General features: G+C 48.0%; 2 protein-coding genes across 2 annotated transcripts; one reads left to right on the forward strand and one right to left on the reverse strand.

The window, feature by feature from the left end:
• The first annotated feature begins 4,265 nt into the window (after positions 1-4,265).
• On the forward strand, positions 4,266-5,463 carry LOC123767202 (uncharacterized). Its single transcript, XM_045756774.1, has 2 exons — positions 4,266-4,372; positions 4,599-5,463. The coding sequence occupies exons 1-2, from the start codon at positions 4,266-4,268 to the stop codon at positions 5,461-5,463; spliced, it is 972 nt and encodes a 323-aa protein (XP_045612730.1).
• A 1,974-nt stretch (positions 5,464-7,437) lies between these two features.
• On the reverse strand, positions 7,438-23,286 carry LOC138352433 (collagen alpha-1(XI) chain-like). Its single transcript, XM_069304922.1, has 3 exons — positions 23,244-23,286; positions 11,518-11,652; positions 7,438-8,048 (listed from the first exon to the last, which is right to left on the reverse strand). Exons 1-3 carry the CDS (start codon positions 23,284-23,286, stop codon positions 7,438-7,440), a joined length of 789 nt encoding a protein of 262 aa, XP_069161023.1.
• Between the last annotated feature and the right edge of the window lie 1,760 nt (positions 23,287-25,046).

Genomic DNA, 25,046 nt, shown 5'->3' on the forward strand with positions numbered 1-25,046 from the left:
GGATCACTATACACCAGTGACGTAGAGGTGATGGATCACTACACCAGTGACGTAGAGGTGATGGATCACTACACCAGTGACGTAGCAGTGATGGGTCACTATACACCAGTGACGTAGAAGTGATGGATCACTTCACCAGTGACGTAGAGGTGATGGATCACTATACACCAGTGACGTAGAGGTGATGGATCACTATACACCAGTGACGTAGAGGTGATGGATCACTATACCAGTGACGTAGAGGTGAAGGATCACTATACACCAGTGACGTAGAGGTGATGGATCACTATACACCAGTGACGTAGAGGTGATGGATCACTATACACCAGTGACGTAGAGGTGATGGATCACTATACCAGTGACGTAGAGGTGAAGGATCACTATACACCAGTGACGTAGAGGTGATGGATCACTATACACCAGTGACGTAGAGGTGATGGATCACTATACACCAGTGACGTAGAGGTGATGGATCACTATACACCAGTGACGTAGAGGTGATGGATCACTTCACCAGTGACGTAGAAGTGATGGATCACTATACACCAGTGACGTAGAGGTGATGGATCACTATACACCAGTGACGTAGAGGTGATGGATCACTATACACCAGTGACGTAGAGGTGATGGATCACTATACACCAGTGACGTAGAGGTGATGGATCACTATACACCAGTGACGTAGAGGTGATGGATCACTATACACCAGTGACGTAGAGGTGATGGATCACTTCACCAGTGACGTAGAAGTGATGGATCACTATACACCTGTGACGTAGAGGTGATGGATCACTTCACCAGTGACGTAGAAGTGATGAATCACTATACACCAGTGACGTAGAGGTGATGGATCACTATACACCAGTGACGTAGAGGTGATGGATCACTATACACCAGTGACGTAGAGGTGAAGGATCACTATACACCAGTGACGTAGAGGTGAAGGATTATTATACCAGTGACGTAGAGGTGAAGGATCACTATACACCAGTGACGTAGAGGTGATGGATCACTATACCAGTGACGTAGAGGTGATGGATCACTATACCAGTGACGTAGAGGTGATGGATCACTATACCAGTGACGTAGAGGTGAAGGATCACTATGCACCAGTGACGTAGAAGTGATGGATCACTATACACCAGTGACGTAGAGGTGAAGGATCACTATACACCAGTGACGTAGCGGTGATGGATCACTATACACCAGTGACGTAGAGGTGATGGATCACTATACACCAGTGACGTAGCGGTGATGGATCACTATACACCAGTGACGTAGCGGTGATGGATCACTATACACCAGTGACGTAGCGGTGATGGATCACTATACACCAGTGACGTAGAAGTGATGAATCACTATACACCAGTGAGGTAGAGGTGATGGATCACTATACACCAGTGACGTAGCAATGATGGATCACTATACACCAGTGACGTAGAGGTGATGGATCACTATACACCAGTGACGTAGAGGTGATGGATCACTATACACCAGTGACGTAGCAATGATGGATCACTATACACCAGTGACGTAGCGGTGATGGATCACTATACACCAGTGACGTAGCGGTGATGGATCACTATACACCAGTGACGTAGAGGTGATGGATCACTATACACCAGTGACGTAGCGGTGATGGATCACTATACACCAGTGACGTAGCGGTGATGGATCACTATACACCAGTGACGTAGCGGTGATGGATCACTATACACCAGTGACGTAGAAGTGATGAATCACTATACACCAGTGAGGTAGAGGTGATGGATCACTATACACCAGTGACGTAGAAGTGATGGATCACTATACACCAGTGACGTAGCAATGATGGATCACTATACACCAGTGACGTAGGGGTGATGGATCACTTCACCAGTGACGTAGAGGTGATGGATCACTATACACCAGTGACGTAGCAATGATGGATCACTATACACCAGAGGGACGTGAAATAATATTGACCACGTATGTTGTCTTCCTTTTAATATACTAAATTCTAATTACTCTCCATCAGAGGAAAGTTAATTATAAAAGCCCTCAAGCGCCTCTTGGGCTAATTTGCGCTCTAAAACTGGACCTCAGAATTTGCATCGCCAAAATTAACCTTCGTTTTCTTATCATATTTTAAGATGAGGTTAAGTTTTTAATATTCGGCCACTTCTCACCCTTGACGGGTGAGTTAAGTGTCAGATCAATGTTATATTTTCAGTACTGATCACTGAAGTCATATCAGTCATCTTTATTTTATGAAGAAATACTTGATATCAGTCATCTTTATTTTATGAAGAAATACTTGATATCAGTCATCTTTATTTTATGAAGAAATACTTGATATCAGTCATCTTTATTTTATGAAGAAATACTTGATATCAGTCATCTTTATTTTATGAAGAAATACTTGATATCAGTCATCTTTATTTTATGAAGAAATACTTGATATCAGTCATCTTTATTTTATGAAGAAATACTTGATATCAGTCATCTTTATTTTATGAAGAAATACTTGATATCAGTCATCTTTATTTTATGAAGCAACATTTGATATCAGTCACCTTCATCTTATGAAGCAACACTTGATATCAGTCACCTTCATCTTATGAAGCAACACTTGATATCAGTCACCTTCATCTTATGAAGCAACACTTGATATCAGTCACCTTCATCTTATGAAGCAACACTTGATACTCGCTTCTCACGCTTCTTCATACGTATGCACCCTTATGTTCCTCACACTATGATACATCTTCACTCTTCCTTCACCTTAATATGTTCTGTTCAAAAGCGGTTCATTAGAAAGTCAATGATTAAAACCTTTCGCAGCTTCCAATTCTGGCACTCACACTCGGGGCTGTCTGGCACTCGGTCTCACACTCGGGGCTGTCTGGCACTCGGTCTCACACTCGGGGCTGTCTCTCTCTCTCTCTCTCTCTCTCTCTCTCTCTCTCTCTCTCTCTCTCTCTCTCTCTCTCTCTCTCTCTCTCTCTCTCTCTCTCGTGGTGTTCAGGAGTCTGGTAGCTCGCTATCCCTCGTCCAGGAGTAATTACACTTACGAAGGAAGGAAACATGAGAGCACTCTCGACTCCTCCATCCACACTTCTGTATCGCATATCATTCGGGGCTGTTTGGCACCGCAGAATGGTCAATAAGACTTTCAGTAAGACAAATAGACAGATGAACAGATAGACAGACGATTATACAGACAGAAAGACAGTCTAACGTCCTACAGACAACCTAACCTACTACAGTCGACCCAGCATCCTACAGACAGACAGACTGATACAAAGACAGGGGTGGAGCCACTCTCGCTGTAATAGACGGAACAGACAGACAGGGAGGAGCCACCCTCGCTGTAATAGACAGAACAGACAGACAGGGAGGAGCCACCCTCGCTGTAATAGACAGAACAGACAGACAGGGAGGAGCCACCCTCGCTGTAATAGACAGACCAGACAGACAGGGAGGAGCCACCCTCGCTGTAATAGACAGAACAGACAGACAGGGAGGAGCCACCCTCGCTGTAATAGACAGAGGTGCCAAGTGTGGGTTCCATATTGATCACTGGGAACTGGAATGTGCAAATGGAATCTGAAATTGAAATCTTGGAATTGAAATCATGAACTTGAACTAGAACTGGGGGTCTGGGGGGAGAAATTCTGGAAATATTAAGCAACGGAAAGAGGCTCTGGAAAGGGAAAATCTGGACATTAATCACTGGAAAATAATTTGGATTTTCAACCCACGCCCTTGAACTGGTAACTTCAACTGGAACTGGAATACAAACAATTGAAACTGGAATGTTGACCAGACCACACACTAGAAGGTGAAGGGACGACGACGTTTCGGTCCGTCTTGGACCATTCTCAAGTCGATTGAGAATGGTCCAGGATGGACCGAAACGTCGTCGTCCCTTCACCTTCTAGTGTGTGGTCTGGTCAACATACTTTAGCCACGTTATTGCGACTCATCGCCTGAAACTGGAATGTTTAAAGAGGCGTTGGACGCTTTCTCTGGCATGTAAAGGATGACTCAAACAATACGGGAATCTAAAGTCTGGATTCTTTAGACTATTATGTTCTTAAGATAACAGTCGAGGATAGCCAGGCAGATCGCCCGTTTTATATATCATTACCTATAAACCCCTGAAGCTTCAGGAGACTATAAGCCATGAAGCTCCTACTCAAAATAGGCGATCACTAAAGCTTGCAGAATCCATCAAAATAGGAGCTGACTATCTCACTTTCTCCGTTAGTGTTGTGAGGATTATGAAGCTCTCTAACGAGGGCTGGATCCGCCAATTGCTCACTAATGACAGCTATAACGACCCGAGTGAGAGCCCCAAACACCGCAGGTCACAAGCGGTGACCTCTCGGTAATGACCTCCATCGGCCGTGCGGTCATGTCTCTTGGGTCGTATGAATTGGTCCCAGTAGCCTTGACACCTCCTGTACTGGTCCCAGTAGCCTTGACACCTCCTGTACTGGTCCCAGTAGCCTTGACACCTCCAGTACTGGACCCAGTAGCCTTGACACCTCCAGTACTGGTCCCAGTAGCCTTGACACCTCCTGAACTGGTCCCAGTAGCCTTGGCACCTCCAGTACTGGTCCCAGTAGTCTTGACACCTCCAGTACTGGTCCCAGTAGCCTTGACACCTCCAGTACTGGTCCCAGTAGCCTTGACACCTCCAGTACTGGTCCCAGTAGCCTTGACACCTCCAGTACTGGTCCCAGTAGCCTTGACACCTCCAGTACTGGTCCCAGTAGCCTTGACACCTCCAGCACTGGTCCCAGTAGCCTTGACACCTCCAGTACTGGTCCCAGTAGCCTTGACACCTCCAGTACTGGTCCCAGTAGCCTAGACACCTCCAGTACTGGTCCCAGTAGCCTTGACACCTCCAGTACTGGTCCCAATAGCCTTGACACCTCCAGTACTGGTCACAGTAGCCTTGACACCTCCAGTACTGGTCCCAGTAGTCTTGACACCTCCAGTACTGGTCCCAGTAGCCTTGACACCTCCAGTACTGGTCCCAGTAGCCTTGACACCTCCAGTACTGGTCCCAGTAGTCTTGACACCTCCAGTACTGGTCCCAGTAGCCTTGACACCTCCAGTACTAGTCCCAGTAGCCTTGACACCTCCAGTACTGGTCCCAGTAGCCTTGACACCTCCAGTACTGGTCCCAGTAGTCTTGACACCTCCAGTACTGATCCCAGTAGCCATGACACCTCCAGTACTGGTCCCAGTAGCCTTGACACCTCCAGTACTGGTCCCAGTAGCCTTGACACCTCCAGTACTGGTCCCAGTAGCCTTGACACCTCCAGTACTGGTCCCAGTAGTCTTGACACCTCCAGTACTGGTCCCAGTAGCCTTGACACCTCCAGTACTAGTCCCAGTAGCCTTGACACCTCCAGTACTAGTCCCAGTAGCCTTGACACCTCCAGTACTGGTCCCAGTAGCCGTCAGTAACCGGACAAAAGATGATGATAGCCGAGGTTAATTCCCCATCCCAAGGCTAGTAGGCTAGTAGCCGAGGCTAATTCCCAGGAATTAGCCTCGGCTATCTTCTTGAGGTTATCTTGAGATGATTTCGGGGCTTTTAGTGTCCCCGCGGCCCGGTCCTCGACCAGGCCTCCACCCCCAGGAAGCAGCCCGTGACAGCTGACTAACACCCAGGTACCTATTTACTGCTAGGTAACAGGGGCATAGGGTGAAAGAAACTCTGCCCATTGTTTCTCGCCGGCGCCTGGGATTGAACCCAGGACCACAGGATCACAAGTCCCGCGTGCTGTCCGCTCGGCCGACCGGCTCTACCATCATCTTTTGTCCGGTCGTGATGGTCGAGTGGTTAAGGGGTCCTGTACACCAGTTGCAGAGTGCTCCGGGCAGTATGGGTTCGAGTCACTTCTGGGGTGTGAGTTTTCAGTTGCATATATGCTTGGGGACCATTCAGGCTTGTTCGCATATTATATATATATATATATATATATATATATATATATATATATATATATATATATATATATATATATATATATATATATACACCTGCTTGTGACATGAAAATTATTGGATATAAAGCTCTTATATATTTGTTTTGATCTATATGGTTATATAGGTTAACGTACAGCATTTTGTGAGGCATATTTCATTATCCCTATACCTGGCCTATTTGAGCGACATCTAACATAATGGGTGTTACTTCTGTATTCATGGTTTTCTAATTAAATCCCCATTGTCAGGAACAGAATCAAGATATTCATAAGCCATCTACTGTTGTCTAATGGGTGTACAACCCCACAATAATTGCTACCTATTTACCTATTATTTCTTTATATATACAAGAGTTGTTACATTCTTGTACAGCCACAAGTACGCGTAGCGTTTGTTTCGGGCCAGTAACTGTTAAGTAAACAGAGGCATCAAATGTGAGGAGGTATGCCCAGAGGTCCATATCCGGCCGTGGGAAGCAAACCCGGGACTTTTCGGGGGAAAGAGAAGGCGTTCTAAATATATAGTACACATGGTACTCGACTCCCATAGGGTGCACCCAGCCACACCGTCGCCGACTGTGAACTCTCTCACTACACTGGCGCTTTAATTCACTGCACATCTTCGCTACACACGAACGCCATCATTTTAACATTGTGACCTCCATAACTTGCCCTTCCAGGTCTACATAGTCATCCCCAGAGCAAGAAAGTTGTGGATTATGGAAGCGACGTTTGGGTCCACTTGATGCCCTTTCGTCTCCCCCGGATGGTCTTTGGAATCGGTTTTCTGTGATGAAAACAGAAAATGGTGATTGGGGTGTGGGTGACTGTTACAAAACCTTCGATTGTAAACTACATTTATGTTAATTAAAATAGTTATGGCAAAGACAGCGCCCAGTAGCTGATATTCCATTTAGACTGTCCTGTTGCGGGGTAAACGGGGCTACCATGCAAAATTGTACCAACTTCTATTTAACTGTTTCTAAATGAAAAGCAGACAGACAGACGTTTGAATAAATTTATATACATTTTCTTATCATTTATCATTACTATATCTCTCTCCCAATTTCAATCATATTGCCATTTAAAACCTATACAGTTTCAAACTATTTCTGCCTTATATAAACATAAAAAATCCGCAGAAATATTTAACATGCCGCTGAAGTACCGGAGCCGTTCCCAGTGAGCAAAACACCAATTAAAAACGTTCTTCCATTTTTACATTTTCCTGAGCTTGTGTTGATGATGAAGGGGGCAGGGTACCTCCTCGGAGGCCGGGTCCCTCCTCGGAGGCCGGGAACCTCCTTGGAGGCCGGGTCCCTCCTCGGAGGCCGGGCCCCTCCTCGGAGGCCGGGTCCCTCCTCGGAGGCCGGGCCCCTCCTCGGAGGCCGGGTCCCTCCTCGGAGGCCGGGTCCCTCCTCGGAGGCCGGGTACCTCCTCGGAGGCCGGGTCACTCCTCGGAGGCCGGGTCCCTCCTCGGAGGCCGGGCCCCTCCTCGGAGGCCGGGCCCCTCCTCGGAGGCCGGGCCCCTCCTCGGAGGCCGGGTCCCTCCTCGGAGGCCGGGCCCCTCCTCGGAGGCCGGGTCCCTCCTCGGAGGCCGGGTCCCTCCTCGGAGGCCGGGTACCTCCTCGGAGGCCGGGTCACTCCTCGGAGGCCGGGTCCCTCCTCGGAGGCCGGGCCCCTCCTCGGAGGCCGGGCCCCTCCTCGGAGGCCGGGCCCCTCCTCGGAGGCCGGGCCCCTCCTCGGAGGCCGGGCCCCTCCTCGGAGGCCGGGTCCCTCCTCGGAGGCCGGGTCCCTCCTCGGAGGCCGGGTACCTCCTCGGAGGCCGGGTCACTCCTCGGAGGCCGGGTCCCTCCTCGGAGGCCGGGTCCCTCCTCGGAGGCCGGGCCCCTCCTCGGAGGCCGGGTACCTCCTCGGAGGCCGGGTCCCTCCTCGGAGGCCGGGTACCTCCTCGGAGGCCGGGCCCCTCCTCGGAGGCCGGGTCCCTCCTCGGAGGCCGGGTCCCTCCTCGGAGGCCGGGTCCCTCCTCGGAGGCCGGGTCCCTCCTCGGAGGCCGCCGTTCTCCAAAACAAAAATCTGGCTGAAGAGTTTCTCCCTGCTAACACCTCCTAATTAAGGGCCCAACCTGCTGGGCTGAAAAGAGGACCTCAAGCTTTATCGTAGAGTTTGAGGCGAGGAGCTGAGCTGTACAGCTCGCTCTCTCTCTCTCTCCCTCTCTCTCTCTCTCTCTCTCTCTCTCTCTCTCTCTCTCTCTGGTAGTCTAGGGAGAGGAACCCAGGTCAATGTCACAGGAGGTAGGCATGAACGAAGCCACTACACAGGGAGACGCAAGATACACTCGCTAGCTTTTGGAGAGGAAAAAGATATACAAGTATTTAAGGCACAGGAAGCCCCCAGTCAGGAAAAGTCGAGAGTGAGGGACAGATATAACATGCCGAGGATCCTGACGGGAGACACAGACGGAGAGGACCGCAAGGAGTGTGGCGAAGGGTTCAGGCTGGACATATACAGCAAGGTCAAAGGAAAGAAGATCAGCGGCTGAATAAGCACAAGGAGAGGGAAGGGTGAAACGCACAGCCTCAATATTCTCAAGAAGTGTCGACAACCGCAGAGAACAGTGCAACATGATCCTAGACCCCCTCCCCCCGAACACATGCCCTCACTGCCCCAGTACCACATGCCCTCCCTGCTCCAGTACTACATGCCCTCCCTGCTCCAGTACCACATGCCCTCCCTGCTCCAGTACCACATGCCCTCCCTGCTCCAGTACCACATGCCCTCAGCCCCACCAACTCCTCACTCCTCCAACCTCCAGTTCCCCCACAGACTCACTCCATCGAAAGAGGTGTGGGCTGGAGGGTAGAGCTACGGTCTCGCTTCATGCAGGACGGCGTTCAGTCCCCGACCGTACAAGTGATTGGGCACCATTCCTTCCCCCCGTCCCATCCCATCCCGGGAGGAAACGTAAAAGATTATGTAAAAGATCTGGAAATTATCTTCCAGTGAGATCTGACGACCTCACATTTAGTGAACATAACCGAGCAAATTTAGCGGCGGCCAGGAAAATGATAGGATGGATTATGAGAACGTTTAAATCCAGATCGAGATCCGAAGCTAATACTATTTAAATCACTGGTGATATCCCGTCTTGAATATTGCTCTATACTCACTTCCTCTTTCAGAGCTAGATCAAGTTTTCAGAGCAAGAGAGAATGCTGAATTAGATGGAATACAGAGAACATATACGGCACGCATAGACACGATAAAAACATCTAAATTATTGGGATCGTCTCAAAGTTCTCGAAATGTACTCTGTGAAAAGAAAACGAGAAAGGTATAAAATAATATATACATGGAAGATATTAAAGGCCAGGTCCTATATTTGCACAGTCGAATAACAACATACTGGAACGAAAGATATGGAAGGAAATACAGAATAGAACCAGTGAGGAGTAGAGGTGCCATAGGCACAATCAGAGAACACTGTCTGAACATTAGACAGTGTTCAACACCCTCCCAGCAAGCATTAGAAATATTGCCAGAAAGAAAGTGGATGTATTCAAGTGGCAGTTGGACAGGTTCTTGCAAGAAGTGCCGGACCAACTAGACTGTAGTGGATATGTGGACCTGCCGGCCGCTCCAAACAAAAGCCTGTTGGACCAAGTTATCACAAAGTCGAGCCTGGCCTCACGCCGGGCTCGGGGAGATGAAGAACTTCTAAGCCACTCTCCAAGAATGCTCTAGGTATCCTTATCTTCATATATTGTTGTTGTTGTTATAGATTCAGCTACTCGGAACAAGTTCCAAGTAGCACGGGCTATGGTGAGCCCCGTAACTTACCTGGCACAGGAGCGGTTCCCTCTCCCTATATATCCCTTCCAAGTGCTTTATAGTAGCTTCTACCTCATAATCACCTTACCTTCACCACAAGACCACCAACCCCCATGTCCAGCACCTCCCTCGGGGCCGCCTAGCTCAACACCACACAGTAACCACCTCACCATACAATATCACCATCTCCTAAAAGCCTACCGAACTTAATAACGTTTTCAGGCACCAATGGAACAGACATCCAGGAGTGAGATTAAGCAGGAACGGACAGCAGAAAGTGAGCTCCCAAAGTAAGGTGCATAAATATTGATGGGATTACAAATATAACAAGCAAGTTCAGATGTAATAGCACTCATAGAAACGAAACTACCAGATGGCATAAGGAAGGGAACTATCAGGAGAAAGCGCCAAGCCATTACGACTATATAGCACTTGGAAGCGGTCAGGTTTGAGGTTTGAGAATGGATGGGGTTTGGGGGTGCAGAAGGTGGATGACTGGGGAGGAGGGTGGATGACTGGAGAGGAGGGTGGATGACTGGGGAGGAGGGTGGATGACTGGGGAGGAGGGTGGATGACTGGGGAGGAGGGTGGATGATTGGGGAGGAGGGTGGATGACTGGGGAGGAGGGTGGATGACTGGGGAGGAGGGTGGATGACTGGGGAGGAGGGTGGATGACTGGGGAGGAGGGTGGATGACTGGGGAGGAGGGTGGATGACTGGGGAGGAGGGTGGATGATTGGGGAGGAGGGTGGATGACTGGGGAGGAGGGTGGATGACTGGGGAGGAGGGTGGATGACTGGGGAGGAGGGTGGATGACTGGGGAGGAGGGTGGATGATTGGGGAGGAGGGTGGATGACTGGGGAGGAGGGTGGATGACTGGGGAGGAGGGTGGATGACTGGGGAGGAGGGTGGATGACTGGGGAGGAGGGTGGAAGTGTGGAAGAATAACTGGGGAGGGCAGGAGGGGGGGTGGACAGAGTTGATGAGTAGGGAGAGGACTGGGTGGATGAGTGAGGAGGGTGAGAGGGGAGGGTGGGGAGGGTGAGAGGGGAGGGTGGGGAGGGGGAGAGGGGAGGGTGGGAGGGAGAGGGTGAGAGGGGAGGGTGAGAGGGGAGGGTGAGAGGGGGAGGGTGGGGAGGGGGAGAGGGGGAGGGTGAGAGGGAGAGGGTGAGAGGGGAGGGTGAGAGGGGAGGGTGAGAGGGGGAGGGTGGGGAGGGGGAGAGGGGGAGGGTGAGAGGGGGAGGGTGGGGAGGGGGAGAGGGGGAGGGTGAGAGGGGAGGGTGAGAGGGGGAGGGGGAGGGTGAGAGGGGGAGGGGAAGAGGGGAGGGTGAGAGGGGGGAGGGTGAGTGGGAAGGGTGAGTGGGGAGGGTGAGTGGGGAGGGTGAGTGGGGAGGGTGAGAGGGGAGGGTGAGAGGGAGAGGGTGAGAGGGGAGAGTGAGAGGGGGAGGGGGAGAGGGGGAGGGTGAGAGGGGGAGGGTGAGTGTGGAGGGTGAGAGGGGAGGGTGAGAGGGGAGGGTGAGTGTGGAGGTTGAGTGTGGAGGTGAGTGGGCAGGGTGAGTGGGAAGGGTGAGTGTGGAGGGTGAGTGGGAAGGGTGAGTGGGGAGGGTGAGTGGGGAGGGTGAGTGTGGAGGGTGATAGGGGAGGGTGAGAGGGAGGAGGGTGAGAGGGGGGGGTGCTGGGGGTACAGTAATGGTCACTACCTTTGGGGTGGAGAATGAACTTCGTGTTTCTGAATACTGATGCTGGAGTCTGGGTCTCCTCCTCCTCCTCCTCCTCCTCCTCCTCCTCCTCCCCCTCCTCCTCCTCCTCCTCCCCCTCCTTCCTCTCACCTAGTTCTAGATAACAACACCAAACTCTCCTCCCAACAGTGCACTAAAACAGAAGCGAAAAAGAAACAGGGAAAAAGGAGGAAACTTCACCACTATTTAAAACTTTAACCCAAATATCACAGTAACGAGGTCATCGCCAATAACCGAATTCAAATACGGGTTCACCATAGCCCGTGCTACATGGACACTTCATTCTGAGTAGCTGAATCTAAAACAACGACAACAGCAACAATAGCTAAATAAAGTCATCAAGACGGGCATGATGACTGACTAAAGTCATCAAGGTGGGCATGAAGACTGACTAAAGTCATCAAGGCAGGCATAAAGACTGACTAAAGTCATCAAGGCGGGCATGATGACTGGCCAAAGTCATCAAGGCAGGCATAAAGACTGACTAAAGTCATCAAGGTGGGCATGAAGACTGACTAAAGTCATCAAGGCAGGCATAAAGACTGACTAAAGTCATCAAGGCGGGCATGATGACTGGCCAAAGTCATCAAGGCAGGCATAAAGACTGACTAAAGTCATCAAGGTGGGCATGAAGACTGACTAAAGTCATCAAGGCGGGCATGATGACTGACTAAAGTCATCAAGGCAGGCATGATGACTGACTAAAGTCATCAAGGCAGGCATGATGACTGACTAAAGTCATCAAGGTGGGCATGAAGACTGACTAAAGTCATCAAGGCAGGCATGATGACTGACTAAAGTCATCAAGGCGGGCATGATGACTGGCCAAAGTCATCAAGGCAGGCATGATGACTGACTAAAGTCATCAAGGCAGGCATGATGACTGACTAAAGTCATCAAGGCGGGCATGATGACTGGCCAAAGTCATCAAGGCAGGCATGATGACTGACTAAAGTCATCAAGGCAGGCATGATGACTGACTAAAGTCATCAAGGCGGGCATGATGACTGACTAAAGTCATCAAGGCAGGCATGATGACTGGCCAAAGTCATCAAGGCAGGCATGATGACTGACTAAAGTCATCAAGGCAGGCATGATGACTGACTAAAGTCATCAAGGCAGGCATGATGACTGACTAAAGTCATCAAGGCAGGCATGATGACTGGCCAAAGTCATCAAGGCAGGCATGATGACTGACTAAAGTCATCAAGGCAGGCATGATGACTGACTAAAGTCATCAAGGCAGGCATGATGACTGACTAAAGTCATCAAGGCAGGCATGATGACTGCCTAAAGTCATCAAGGCGGGCATGATGACTGACTAAAGTCATCAAGGCAGGCATGATGATTGACTAAAGTCATCAAGGCAGGCATGATGACTGCTTAAAGTCATCAAGGCGGGCATGATGACTGCTTAAAGTCATCAAGGCGGGCATGATGACTGACTAAAGTCATCAAGGCAGGCATGATGACTGACTAAAGTCATCAAGGCAGGCATGATGACTGACTAAAGTCATCAAGGCAGGCATGATGACTGGCCAAAGTCATCAAGGCAGGCATGATGACTGACTAAAGTCATCAAGGCAGGCATGATGACTGCCTAAAGTCATCAAGGCGAGCATGATGACTGGCTAAAGTCATCAAGGCGAGCATAATGACTGACTAAAGTCATCAAGGCGGGCATGATGACTGGCTAAAGTCATCAAGGCGAGCATGATAACTGACTAAAGTCATCAAGGCAGGCATGATGACTGACTAAAGTCATCAAGGCAGGCATGATGACTGACTAAAGTCATCATGGCCGGCATGATGACTGACTAACAAGGAAACATGACTCGTACGTCTGGCAGCCCCCGTACATAAACAGGAAAACATGACGGAGGTGTCAAGTGGAGAAAATATCTACATATCCACAACAAACTCCCCTCCCTCTCTGCGGAAAGTTTTTCTGATCCCTTCTCGTGCGTACATTGTTTTGAAGAAATAAATATTAACACAGAAAACCTGAAATGTTACGTGCTGCAACAGCGCGTAAGAAACGCAATACATTTTTCATGAACAGAAAAGTCGGAGCTATAAAATCTGTGACCTGGCGACGGCAACAACACCGGTATTCAAATGAGCGTCGGTAATTCAAACTGGAACTCTTCTGACTCCGGCTTAATGGATCCGAACCCATTCAATTAGACGGTGGCGGTCCTCGTGCACCTATGAGGAGGGGAGGAGAGATTTCGAAACTTCATTCCCTATTGAATGAAAGAAAAAAATATGAAATGACCTATTTGGGAATAGGATCGTTTTGACGAAGGGAGTGAATATACTTGTCTTGCTTCAGGCTAAAGTTTGGTTGGGTTTGTGTGGGAGAGAAAAGTGGTGAGCTGGTGTGTTTATAACCACAGCTTCTTGGTCTGGGACTTGATGGTTGGCAATAGTCCAGGTGTGAAGGATCACCGTGTGTAGAGTCGAGGCTTGCTTGCTCCGCTGTGCATTCATGGAGAGTCACTCAACTTCGGACGGTCCCCCGTCAGGCAGGATCACTGCATTGTCAGCTGAAAACAATACAGTAACGCCATGAGCAGCTTGTGGCGTTATTATCCAGTGACAAACAGCAGTGAACAGTGAAATGGTACATCTACAGTTCTCCCCATTAACATTTGTAGTTGAATGTTTGGGCCGTGAGGTGTCCTAGCATCATCCTGAAGGCGGTATTCAGTCTGCAGCGACTCAAGATTGCAGAGGTGATCTGGGATCCTCATTAGTTGCACCTGGCGATGACCTCAAGGGGGCAGTACCTCAGGACCCGGGCCCGAGCCAAGGGACGAGGAGGAGCCGTTCTGAGCCCACCGTCGCAAGGAGTGTAGTCAACCCGCCGCAGATATATATTGAGAGTGAGGAAGGCGAGAGATTCAGTTTGCCTCCAGGCGCTCGCGAGGACACTCGCATGCCCGAGACGTGCTGAACGCCAGGCAACTGGTCGATGCTTCTATCATTAACTACAGATAAGTTCCTTCTTAGTGTTACTAAGGAAGTGTTCCACGCCTTATTCATGGGGTAAGGAAGTAACACTTCCTCCCTTACCCCATGAATAAGGCATGAGTTTGGGATTTTGGGAATTTCTATTTGATTGTGGGGGTTTTTCCCTGTTTTGAACTCGTCACAATGATTTTTGGTGAGTTTTATATTTGATTGCTAAAGCTTAGCGATGGGTTGAGACTTCAAGTTTGTGCATTTACCAGTTCTTTGAGTTCAGGACGTTGAAGTAAATGATATTCTATGCATGTCGTGCTGCTATACATCCATCTGTGTATCTTATACTATGAATGATTAGCACAGATGTTGCATCATATTAACTACCATTCACTTGGGGACAAGCGAGTGACGCTAATTATGTCATAAGACTAATTTATTGATGTAGACCATGAGTCACAATCATACAGTAGGATGGACTCATCACACGGTAGGATGGACTCATCACACGGTAGGATGGACTCATCACACAGTAGCATGGACTCATCACACAGTAGGATGGACTCGTCACACAGTAGGATGGACTCATCACACGGTAGGATGGACTCATCACACAGTAGGATGGACTCATCACACAGTAGCATGGACTCATCACACAGTAGGATGGACTCGTCACACAGTAGGATGGACTCATCACACAGTAGGATGGACTCGTCACACAGTAGGATGGACTCGTCACACAGTAGGATGTCTGTGTGATCAACTTGTCACTCCCCCTGACACAACTTGTCACTCCCCCCGGACACAACTTATCACTCCCCCCGGACACAACTTATCACTCCCCCCGGACACAACTTATCACTCCCCCCGGACACAACTTATCACTCTCCCGGACACAACTTATCACTCCCCCCCGGACACAACTTATCACTCCCCTAGACACAACTTGTCACTCCCCCCGGACACAACTTATCACTCCCCCCCGGACACAACTTATCACTCCCCTAGACACAACTTGTCACTCCCCCCGGACACAACTTATCACTCCCCTAGACACAACTTGTCACTCCCCCCGGACACAACTTATCACTCCCCTAGACACAACTTGTGTCGGAAAATCCGACACCATTTAATAATATACAGACAGATAATAAGTGCTGCTGTATTACCAACAAGTTACCCATAGAAAACGTAACTTGTAGTGGAATTACCGTCTAAGAAAACGGGATATCATCACCACATACTATTATAATTCACCACCTATTATGGTGGGAATTATTCTTAAATACATTAGTCTTTGGACTTTACCATCATAAAAACATCTTATATAAAATAACTTAATTATCAATATTAAAGTAGAGTAAATGTGACCCTTCTATCACTTTCTGACATCTGGACAAGTAGGCCAGGCGTCAGTGAGTGGGGAAGGAGGGCAGCCATTGTTGTGTCACCTCCGAGACGTGTGGAGCGAGTTCGGCTCCTATCATTCTGGACAATGTCGGCCAGTGACGTCAATAGAATGGAGTGTTAGATGCAGCCATTTATATTGAGACCAGAGGCTCACACGGGAGCAAATTCGGCTCCTGTTAATTTACTTGGACGTAGTGTTATGGAAACCAAAGGTACCATCTCCAACACGATGTCTACAATCAAGTTAAGTGTCTATCCGAAACCCGTTTATCATTCATTTATGGCCATTAATGTCAGGATATAGGGTTGACCCGGTTAGATCACGTGGAAGCCTCAAACTAAAGGTAATTAAGCCAGGTCTTCATGTTCCATGTACTGTTTTCTCTGATATACTTGTCATATATAGGTATCTGGCTTCACAGCTAGCGCACTTTTGACAGGTCAAGACGAGGATGCAAGATTTTGTGCACCAGTTACTGGGTGATGGAAGCTACCTCAAAGAGGATAATTTGGTGTCTACACTCTAGTTATACCTGGTGGACTAACCTGCTGTACTATAAGAGAAGGAACCTCATCAAAGTATGTAGCTATTCCTGTAGTTTGATTGGCTGCATATATATATATATAAATATAAACCCCCCCTAATGTGTAGAGGATCGATTTGTGAGATTAAGAGATTATTGCAGAAATACAGTCCACTTAACATTATACAAATTGCTATCGAAGTATATAAATTAACGTAAATATAAATTCATATAAATTAAATAAATATAAATCTCACAGGTCGGTTCCCACAACTTGTCACTCCCCCCGGACACAACTTATCACTCCCCCCGGACACAACTTATCACTCCCCCCCGGACACAACTTATCACTCCCCCCGGACACAACTTATCACTCCCCCCCGGACACAACTTATCACTCCCCTAGACACAACTTGTCACTCCCCCCGGACACAACTTATCACTCCCCTAGACACAACTTGTCACTCCCCCCGGACACAACTTATCACTCCCCCCGGACACAACTTATCACTCCCCCCGGACACAACTTATCACTCCCCCCGGACACAACTTATCACTCCCCTAGACACAACTTGTCACTCCCCCCGGACACAACTTATCACTCCCCCCGGACACAACTTATCACTCCCCCCGGACACAACTTATCACTCCCCCCGGACACAACTTATCACTCCCCCTGGGCACAACTTATCACTCCCCCCGGACACAACTTATCACTCCCCTAGACACAACTTGTCACTCCCCCCGGACACAACTTATCACTCCCCCGGACACAACATTACAACCCCACAACAGAGACCAACTTGACAACAACTCCACCAAACACGGAACAAACTTCAGTCCCCACAACTTCTCCAGCGATTTACACCAGCCACGAGCATCACACTCAGACTTAAAAAGCTTTTTTCCCCATTATGATATCAAAACTTTTTTTCCCCATTATGATATCAAAACTTTTTTTCCTCATTATGATATCAAAACTTTTTTTCCCCATTATGATATAAAAACTTTTTTTCCCCATTATGATATCAAAACTTTTTTTCCCCATTATGATATCAAAACTTTTTTCCCCCATTATGATATCAAAACTTTTTTCCCCCATTATGATATCAAAACTTTTTTTCCCCATTATGATATCAAAACTTTTTTTCCCCATTATGATATCAAAACTTTTTTCCCCCATTATGATATCAAAACTTTTTTTCCCCATTATGATATCAAAACTTTTTTCCCCCATTATGATATCAAAACTTTTTTTCCCCATTATGATATCAAAACTTTTTTTCCCCATTATGATATCAAAACCAATTTCTGATATACTTAAATTACTATTTCAAGACAAAATAGAACTTATCTAAATAATATAGAATATCTTACAGCACGAATACAACCCGTTTTCTCCGAAAGTTGACGACACAAAAAGTGTATCTTAATATGAGAAAGTGGAGAGGAGACACTGAACAAGATAAGAACAAGGAGATGAAGCCACTGAAGAGAACGAGGAGCAGGTCAAGGACGATGATAAACAGGAAGAGAGCCGACAGAACAACGGGAACGAGATAGTAGGGATTATAAACATAACAGGAACAACAGGAGAAGCAACAGAAACAGAAGGCGGGGGAGGGGGGAGGGAGACTGAAGAGCAGCAGCAGGAGGAACAGTAGCATGAGGGGAAACAACATAAGTAAACAAACATCATAAACAGTAAGGTGGAGGAGGAGAAAGAAAAATAGAAAGTAAAGAATGAGAATAAATATATAAGAAAGAGAACAGTGTGAGGAAAGAAAACGAGAATCAGGAAAGAGATCAAGTCCAGAAAGTCCAGCAGGAGGAACCAAAACAAACAGAAGTGAGAGGTGTAGACAGGATAGATCAGAAGAAGGAGGAAGAAGGAGAAAAGTAGCAAAAGGAGAGGAATTGAGGCAGGAAGATGTCGATGAAGAGGAGAAGGACGAAGGATAGGTAAAGGAAGGAAGGGTAAGAGGAGAAGCAGGATAGGAATAAGATGAAAGAGGAAGGAGAGGAGGCAACCGCCTCACATTCAGTAGTTACCTCAAAGGAAAACTTCCTATATTTCTTCACCCCACAAAGTTCGGTCCCAGGACGAGGTTGACAGAGAGAGAGACGGAAAGAGAGAGAGAGAGAAAGAGGGGAAAAGAGAGAGAGAGAGTGATTGAAACGGAAAGAGAGAGAAAGTCAGCCAGGAAACTTACAGCTCTACGGCTCATCTCACACCTTCTTGACAGCAAGGGATGCAAAACCTTATATGAAGCACAAGTTAGCTCTCATCTAGAGTATGCAGCACTCTCCTGGATCGCCTGCTCCCCCCCCCCCCCATCATTCGTCAATCTGTTGGACAAAGTGGAGAGAGACGGGCCAGAAGGCTTATCTCTAGTCTTGACCAAGTCTGGTGGGAACAGTCTGAACATCAGAGCCTGCAACACCGTCGGGACGTTGGTGGTCTTACTGTTATGTACAAGGCTAACATTCTCAAAGTTCCGCACCTGGCCCAACTCCGTGGACAACCAGTAGTGGCCACCCGTAGCACCAGGCTCTTAATCTTCAACTGTCTCATGCCGGAACTGACATTCTCAAAAGCATCACTCCATCATTTACTCTAAGTCAGAGAAATCTGTAAGTCAAGTGGCCTCTTGAACACATTTTCTTGGCCCTAACCATCGAAGCAAACCAGCAACGATCTCATTGGATTTCTCGTGTATAGTGCAACACTACTATATTGTCACTATAGGTTATGTGTCAGGCACAGTGGGTGTCACTATAGGTCACTCACCAAACACGGAGCGTCACTATAGGTCACTCACCAAACACGGAACATCACTATAGGTCACTCACCAAACACGGAACATCACTATAGGCCTCTCACCAAACACGGAACATCACTATAGGCCACTCACCAAACACGGAACATCACTATAGGCCACTCACCAAACACGGAACATCACTATAGGTCACTCACCAAACACGGAACATCACTATAGGTCACTCACCAAACACGGAACATCACTATAGGCCACTCACCAAACACGGAACATCACTATAGGCCACTCACCAAACACGGACCATCACTATAGGTCACTCACCAAACACGGAACGTCACTATAGACCACTCACCAAACACGGAACATCACTATAAGCCACTCACCAAACACGGAACATCACTATAGGTCACTCACCAAACACGGAACATCACTATAGGTCACTCACCAAACACGGAACATCACTATAGGTCACTCACCAAACACGGAACATCACTATAGGCCACTCACCAAACACGGAACATCACTATAAGCCACTCACCAAACACGGACCATCACTATAGGTCACTCACCAAACACGGAACATCACTATAGGCCACTCACCAAACACGGAACATCACTATAAGCCACTCACCAAACACGGAACATCACTATAGGTCACTCACCAAACACGGAACATCACTATAGGCCACTCACCAAACACGGAACATCACTATAGGCCACTCACCAAACACGGAACATCACTATAGGCCACTCACCAAACACGCATCGATCGCTTATAGCCAAGCATGACTGGGGTTCGGGGTTGTGTGTTGCGGTCCGTGCTATCACCATCATTGTCGCTCTTCCGTATTTTTCAGTTCGCCAAAATATATTTTCGTAGCGTTCACAGGTGAGACAATGAGGGCGGCCCGTTATTGTGCCTCGTTGTCAAATATGAACCCCCATTTTTGAAGCATTTGTAATAGATTCATTAATACACACCTGCTTGTTTGGTGGGGCTCTCTGACGCCTCTCTTGGTGTCATGGGTGTGTGTGTCGTGGGTGGTGTGTGTCATGGGTGTGTGTGTCGTGGGTGGTGTGTCATGGGTGTGTGTAGTAGGTGTGTGTGTCATGGGTGTAGCCCCGTTGGCTGTCCCAGACTGTTGGTGTAGTTACCGTTGGCTGTCCCAGACTGGTGGTGTAGCCCCGTTGGCTGCCCCAGACTGGTGGTGTAGCCCCGTTGGCTGCCCCAGACTGTTGGTGTAGCCCGTTGGCTGCCCCAGACTGGTGGTGTAGCCACCGTTGGCTGTCCCAGACTGGTGGTGTAGCCACCGTTGGCTGTCCCAGACTGGTGGTGTAGCCCCGTTGGCTGCCCCAGACTGGTGGTGTAGTTACCGTTGGCTGCCCCAGACTGTTGGTGTAGCCCCGTTGGCTGTCCCAGACTGTTGGTGTAGCCACCGTTGGCTGTCCCAGACTGGTGGTGTAGCCCCGTTGGCTGTCCCAGACTGTTGGTGTAGTTACCGTTGGCTGCCCCAGACTGTTGGTGTAGCCCGTTGGCTGCCCCAGACTGGTGGTGTAGCCACCGTTGGCTGCCCCAGACTGTTGGTGTAGCCCCGTTGGCTGCCCCAGACTGGTGGTGTAGCCCCGTTGGCTGCCCCAGACTGGTGGTGTAGCCACCGTTGGCTGCCCCAGACTGTTGGTGTAGCCACCGTTGGCTGCCCCAGACTGGTGGTGTAGCCACCGTTGGCTGCCCCAGACTGTTGGTGTAGCCACCGTTGGCTGCCCCAGACTGTTGGTGTAGCCACCGTTGGCTGCCCCAGACTGTTGGTGTAGCCCCGTTGGCTGTCCCAGACTGTTGGTGTAGCCACCGTTGGCTGCCCCAGACTGTTGGTGTAGCCACCGGGGACTACACCAACACATCAGAACAGCGTTCAGGAACCTGTGTAAGGAATAATTCAGAATCTTGTACACCACATATGTAAGACCAATCCTGGAGTATGCAGCCCCAGCATGGAGCCCGTACCTTGTCAAGCACAAGACGAAGCTGGAAAAAGTTCAGAGGTATGCCACTGGACTAGTCCCAGAACTAAGAGGCATGAGTTATGAGGAAAGGCTGCGGGAAATGCACCTTACGACACTGGAAGACAGAAGAATAAGAGGAGACATGATCACTACCTACAAAATTCTCAGAGGAATTGACAGGGTAGATAAGGATAAACTGTTTAACACGGGTGGTACGCGAACAAGGGGACACCGGTGGAAACTGAGCACCCAAATGAGCCACAGAGACGTTAGAAAGAACTTTCTCAGTGTCAGAGTAGTTAACAGGTGGTTAACTAGTTAACACTAGGCAGTGATGTGGTGGAGGCTGACTCCATACACAGTTTCAAATGTAAATATGAACGCGTTCCACATTAGATTCCACATTAGATTTCATCTTGTTTCCAGCGTACAACCGTGTGCAATGTTTGGGTTAGTTGGACTCAAACGTTCATGATTTTATCGCGATATGTGTTCCGTGTCTTCCAGCCAGGTTCGACACCCTCACAGGCTGTCACTGGTCTGGGGCCAGATTCACGAAAGCACTTACGCAAATACTTACGAACGTGTACATCTTTCCTCAATCTTTGACGGCTTTGGTTACATTTATTAAACAGTTTACAAGCATGAAAACTTGCCAATCAACTGTTGTTATTGTTATAAACAGCCTCCTGGTGTTTCGGAGCTCATTAACTGTTTAATAATTGAAAACAAAACCGCCAAAGATTGAGAAAAGATGTACAGGTTCGTAAGTGCTTGAGTAAGTCCTTTCATGAACCTGGCTCCTAGACGACAGCCCTGGTGGCGTGGACCAAGGAGAGGGACAACCTAAGCACACTCGATACCAAGGTAAACTGTTATTAAAGATTAATTATGACGTCGTTAATCAGAAAGAACAATAAATTAACTGGATCAAAATCGTTCACCAACACCAATAATTGAACAGTTCAAAGAACATACTTACAGCTACCACCGCCTTTAACAAGCCTTAACCAGCATAAACACTGAGTATAAAGCACTAACAACTGCCCCAGGACGCTGCTCGGGTCATACTGAAGCTGTCACAGGTACCACACTGACGTCATAGTGCTACAGGTGACGCTGGTGGGTGATGACTTCAACCCAAGGTTCAGCGGTTATCGCAAGTTCTCCCTGCCCTCTGGGGAAAGAAAACGGGGTCTCATCACTTTTGTAAACAACATTCCCGCACAGATTAATTTAACAACATTCCCGCACAGATTATTGATGACCTGCACATGGGGGATGAGTATGAATCACTGGGAGTAACCCTTTACTTAAACAATAATGCTCTACATATAATCAACCTATATGTGCCGCAGAGTAAACTTGACCTTGACACACTGCCTGAGTTTGTTAATGAAGAACCTACCCTGCTGGTCAGTGACCTGAACGCCAGACACCCACACTTTGGTGCCAACTGTCATCAGCCCAATGTCAATGGACGGAAACTGTCACTCTTTGTCAGGGGAAGTGAACACCTTAGGGTCCTGGGTGATGAACAGCCAACTCACCTCAGAGGAGGAAGACTAGACTATGCTCTCCTGCTGAATGCACAGGACACGGATGCCAGTACACACATTGTGCACAGTTTATGTAGTGACCATTGGGCACTGATTACCACCGTCGACATGAGCAAGAGAAGGAAAGAGACGAATAAAAGAAAAAGGTTATCACTTGAACCAGATATGAGGCCGCACTTCATAAACTGGATGAGTGACTGGTTCACGGAATACCAAGGATAATGCTTTCCAACGCAGAAATGAAGAAAAAGCGGGTATTGAGAACTATGCCTCTTCAACGCAAGCAGAGCTAACTGCCATTGTTATAGCGTTAAGATCTCTTGAACGGAACACTAATGATGCATTGATTTGCACGGATTCAAAGCAGCACTGCAAAGCCTAAGTAAAAATCGGGCAGAAAATCTTGCAATAGTCGCTGAAATCAAGAGAGCTGTGAGAGTACTTACCAATAAGGGAAGAGTCATTAAGTTTCTGTGGATCCCCTCCCATGTTGGAATATGTGGGAGTGAACGAGCAGATGTGCTGGCTGCTGAAGGCGCTGAAGGAGACCATATTGAATACTTCATACCCAAGACTCTGCTACAAATTAAAGGTATTGTCAGGCAACATCACCGTGACAAGGTAACTGAGGAAAGGAGGATAGAAGCACAAACCAGTGAATCTGTACGATGGTACAACATGGTTGCAGCTGGCAATCCCTATCATTATGGACGAAGAGGAGGAGGACGAGGGAGAGAATCAGTAATAGCGAGAATCCGTCTTGGATGCAAATATCCATGGAGATTCGGAATGGAAACATCAGTTGAGCAGCGGAGTTGCAGAATCTGTGGTGAGAGTGACGGACACCGCCTTGACCACTACCCGAGAGAATGTGAGCACCTGAGAGACATTAGAAATGTGTGTAGAATAATAAACCCCACATTGTTTGAGTTAGGAAAACACTATTTGTCAAATATTGATACTGTTCTTAAAAGATTCCCCCATTTTGCACCCGCAAGATCACGTAAGCTTTTAAGGGTTGATAGATCTTCTTGTTTGAGAAGCTGTTCACTTGAGACAGTTAAGCAAGTCCCAGCTGTGTCTGGGTAGAAGTGACAGGATGAACAACCCATCGTGGTTTCTTCCTTTAGGGGAGTGTTGTACATGATGCTATGGCGGTGTGTCCACTCACAAGATGAGTGGCGCTGCCCAATAAACTCGCCCCTCGGGGCAAAATTTAAAATTTAAAAATGTACAGGGCCAGACTTCCCTCATAAACAAAGACCAAAGTTCATTCCATGCACCCTCCAAACCCCCTGTTTATGAATGAAAAGTAGTTTACACACGACTCACACAACCCTTCTTCGACTCAAGTCCATTCCATCCAGCGGTCGACCCCACAGACGCATTCATAAATTTTTACATGCTGTTCATTCAAATCGGAAATTTTCTCAGATATAAATTAATATTATAATATATTAACATATTGTGCATATATAGGCATAGGTTAGATTAGGAGTTTAGGTTCTGTTGGCGATTATTTGTATTTGTAGTACGTGGGTGAAACAGCGTTGTGGTTCGAACAAAATTCGTCAGTGAAGCACTTGTTCCGGAAGTGTTCGAACGTCAGCAGTTGTGAGTGGTGTGTAAACCGTTTTTAATTCATAAACACCTGGGGAGGGGAGGGGGGGTTGGCGGGTGGATGGAATTACTTTTGAGTCCTTATTTGGAGGACGGGCTGACTCACAACTGATGACGTTCGAACACTTCTTGAACAAGTGCTTCGCTGACGACTTTTATTCGAACCACAACACCGCGTAGTTCAAATACAAATAATCGCCAACGGAACCTAAACACCTAACCTAACCTTCGCCTAACAATAAATAGATTTTTTATGTATAATAATATGAATTTATATATGAGAACAAAGCAATTTTCAATACACAGTATGTTCAAATTGCTGAATGGGTCTGGGGAGGACGGCTGCTGCTTCAACCAGCTTGGTGTGAGGACGGATTGTCTGGGAAGGACGGCCGCTGCTTTAACCAGCCTAGTGTGTGAACTTGTTGGCATAAGGAGTGAACTACCTGGAGCGTCGCAGTGCTCCTACAAGTAAACATTGGTCCAAGTAACTGCCCATTGCAGTAGTTTGTGTTAGCGTGGGCAAGTGAATGTAATCCAGTGACAATCGTCTGATTATTTTACCTAACATTATAACAGCAAACACGAGTAGTGAACGTAGAAAACGATTTCTGTATTTACACACAGAA

The sequence above is a fragment of the Procambarus clarkii genome, chromosome 53, assembly GCF_040958095.1.
Source record: "Procambarus clarkii isolate CNS0578487 chromosome 53, FALCON_Pclarkii_2.0, whole genome shotgun sequence".
NCBI lineage: Eukaryota > Metazoa > Arthropoda > Malacostraca > Decapoda > Cambaridae > Procambarus > Procambarus clarkii.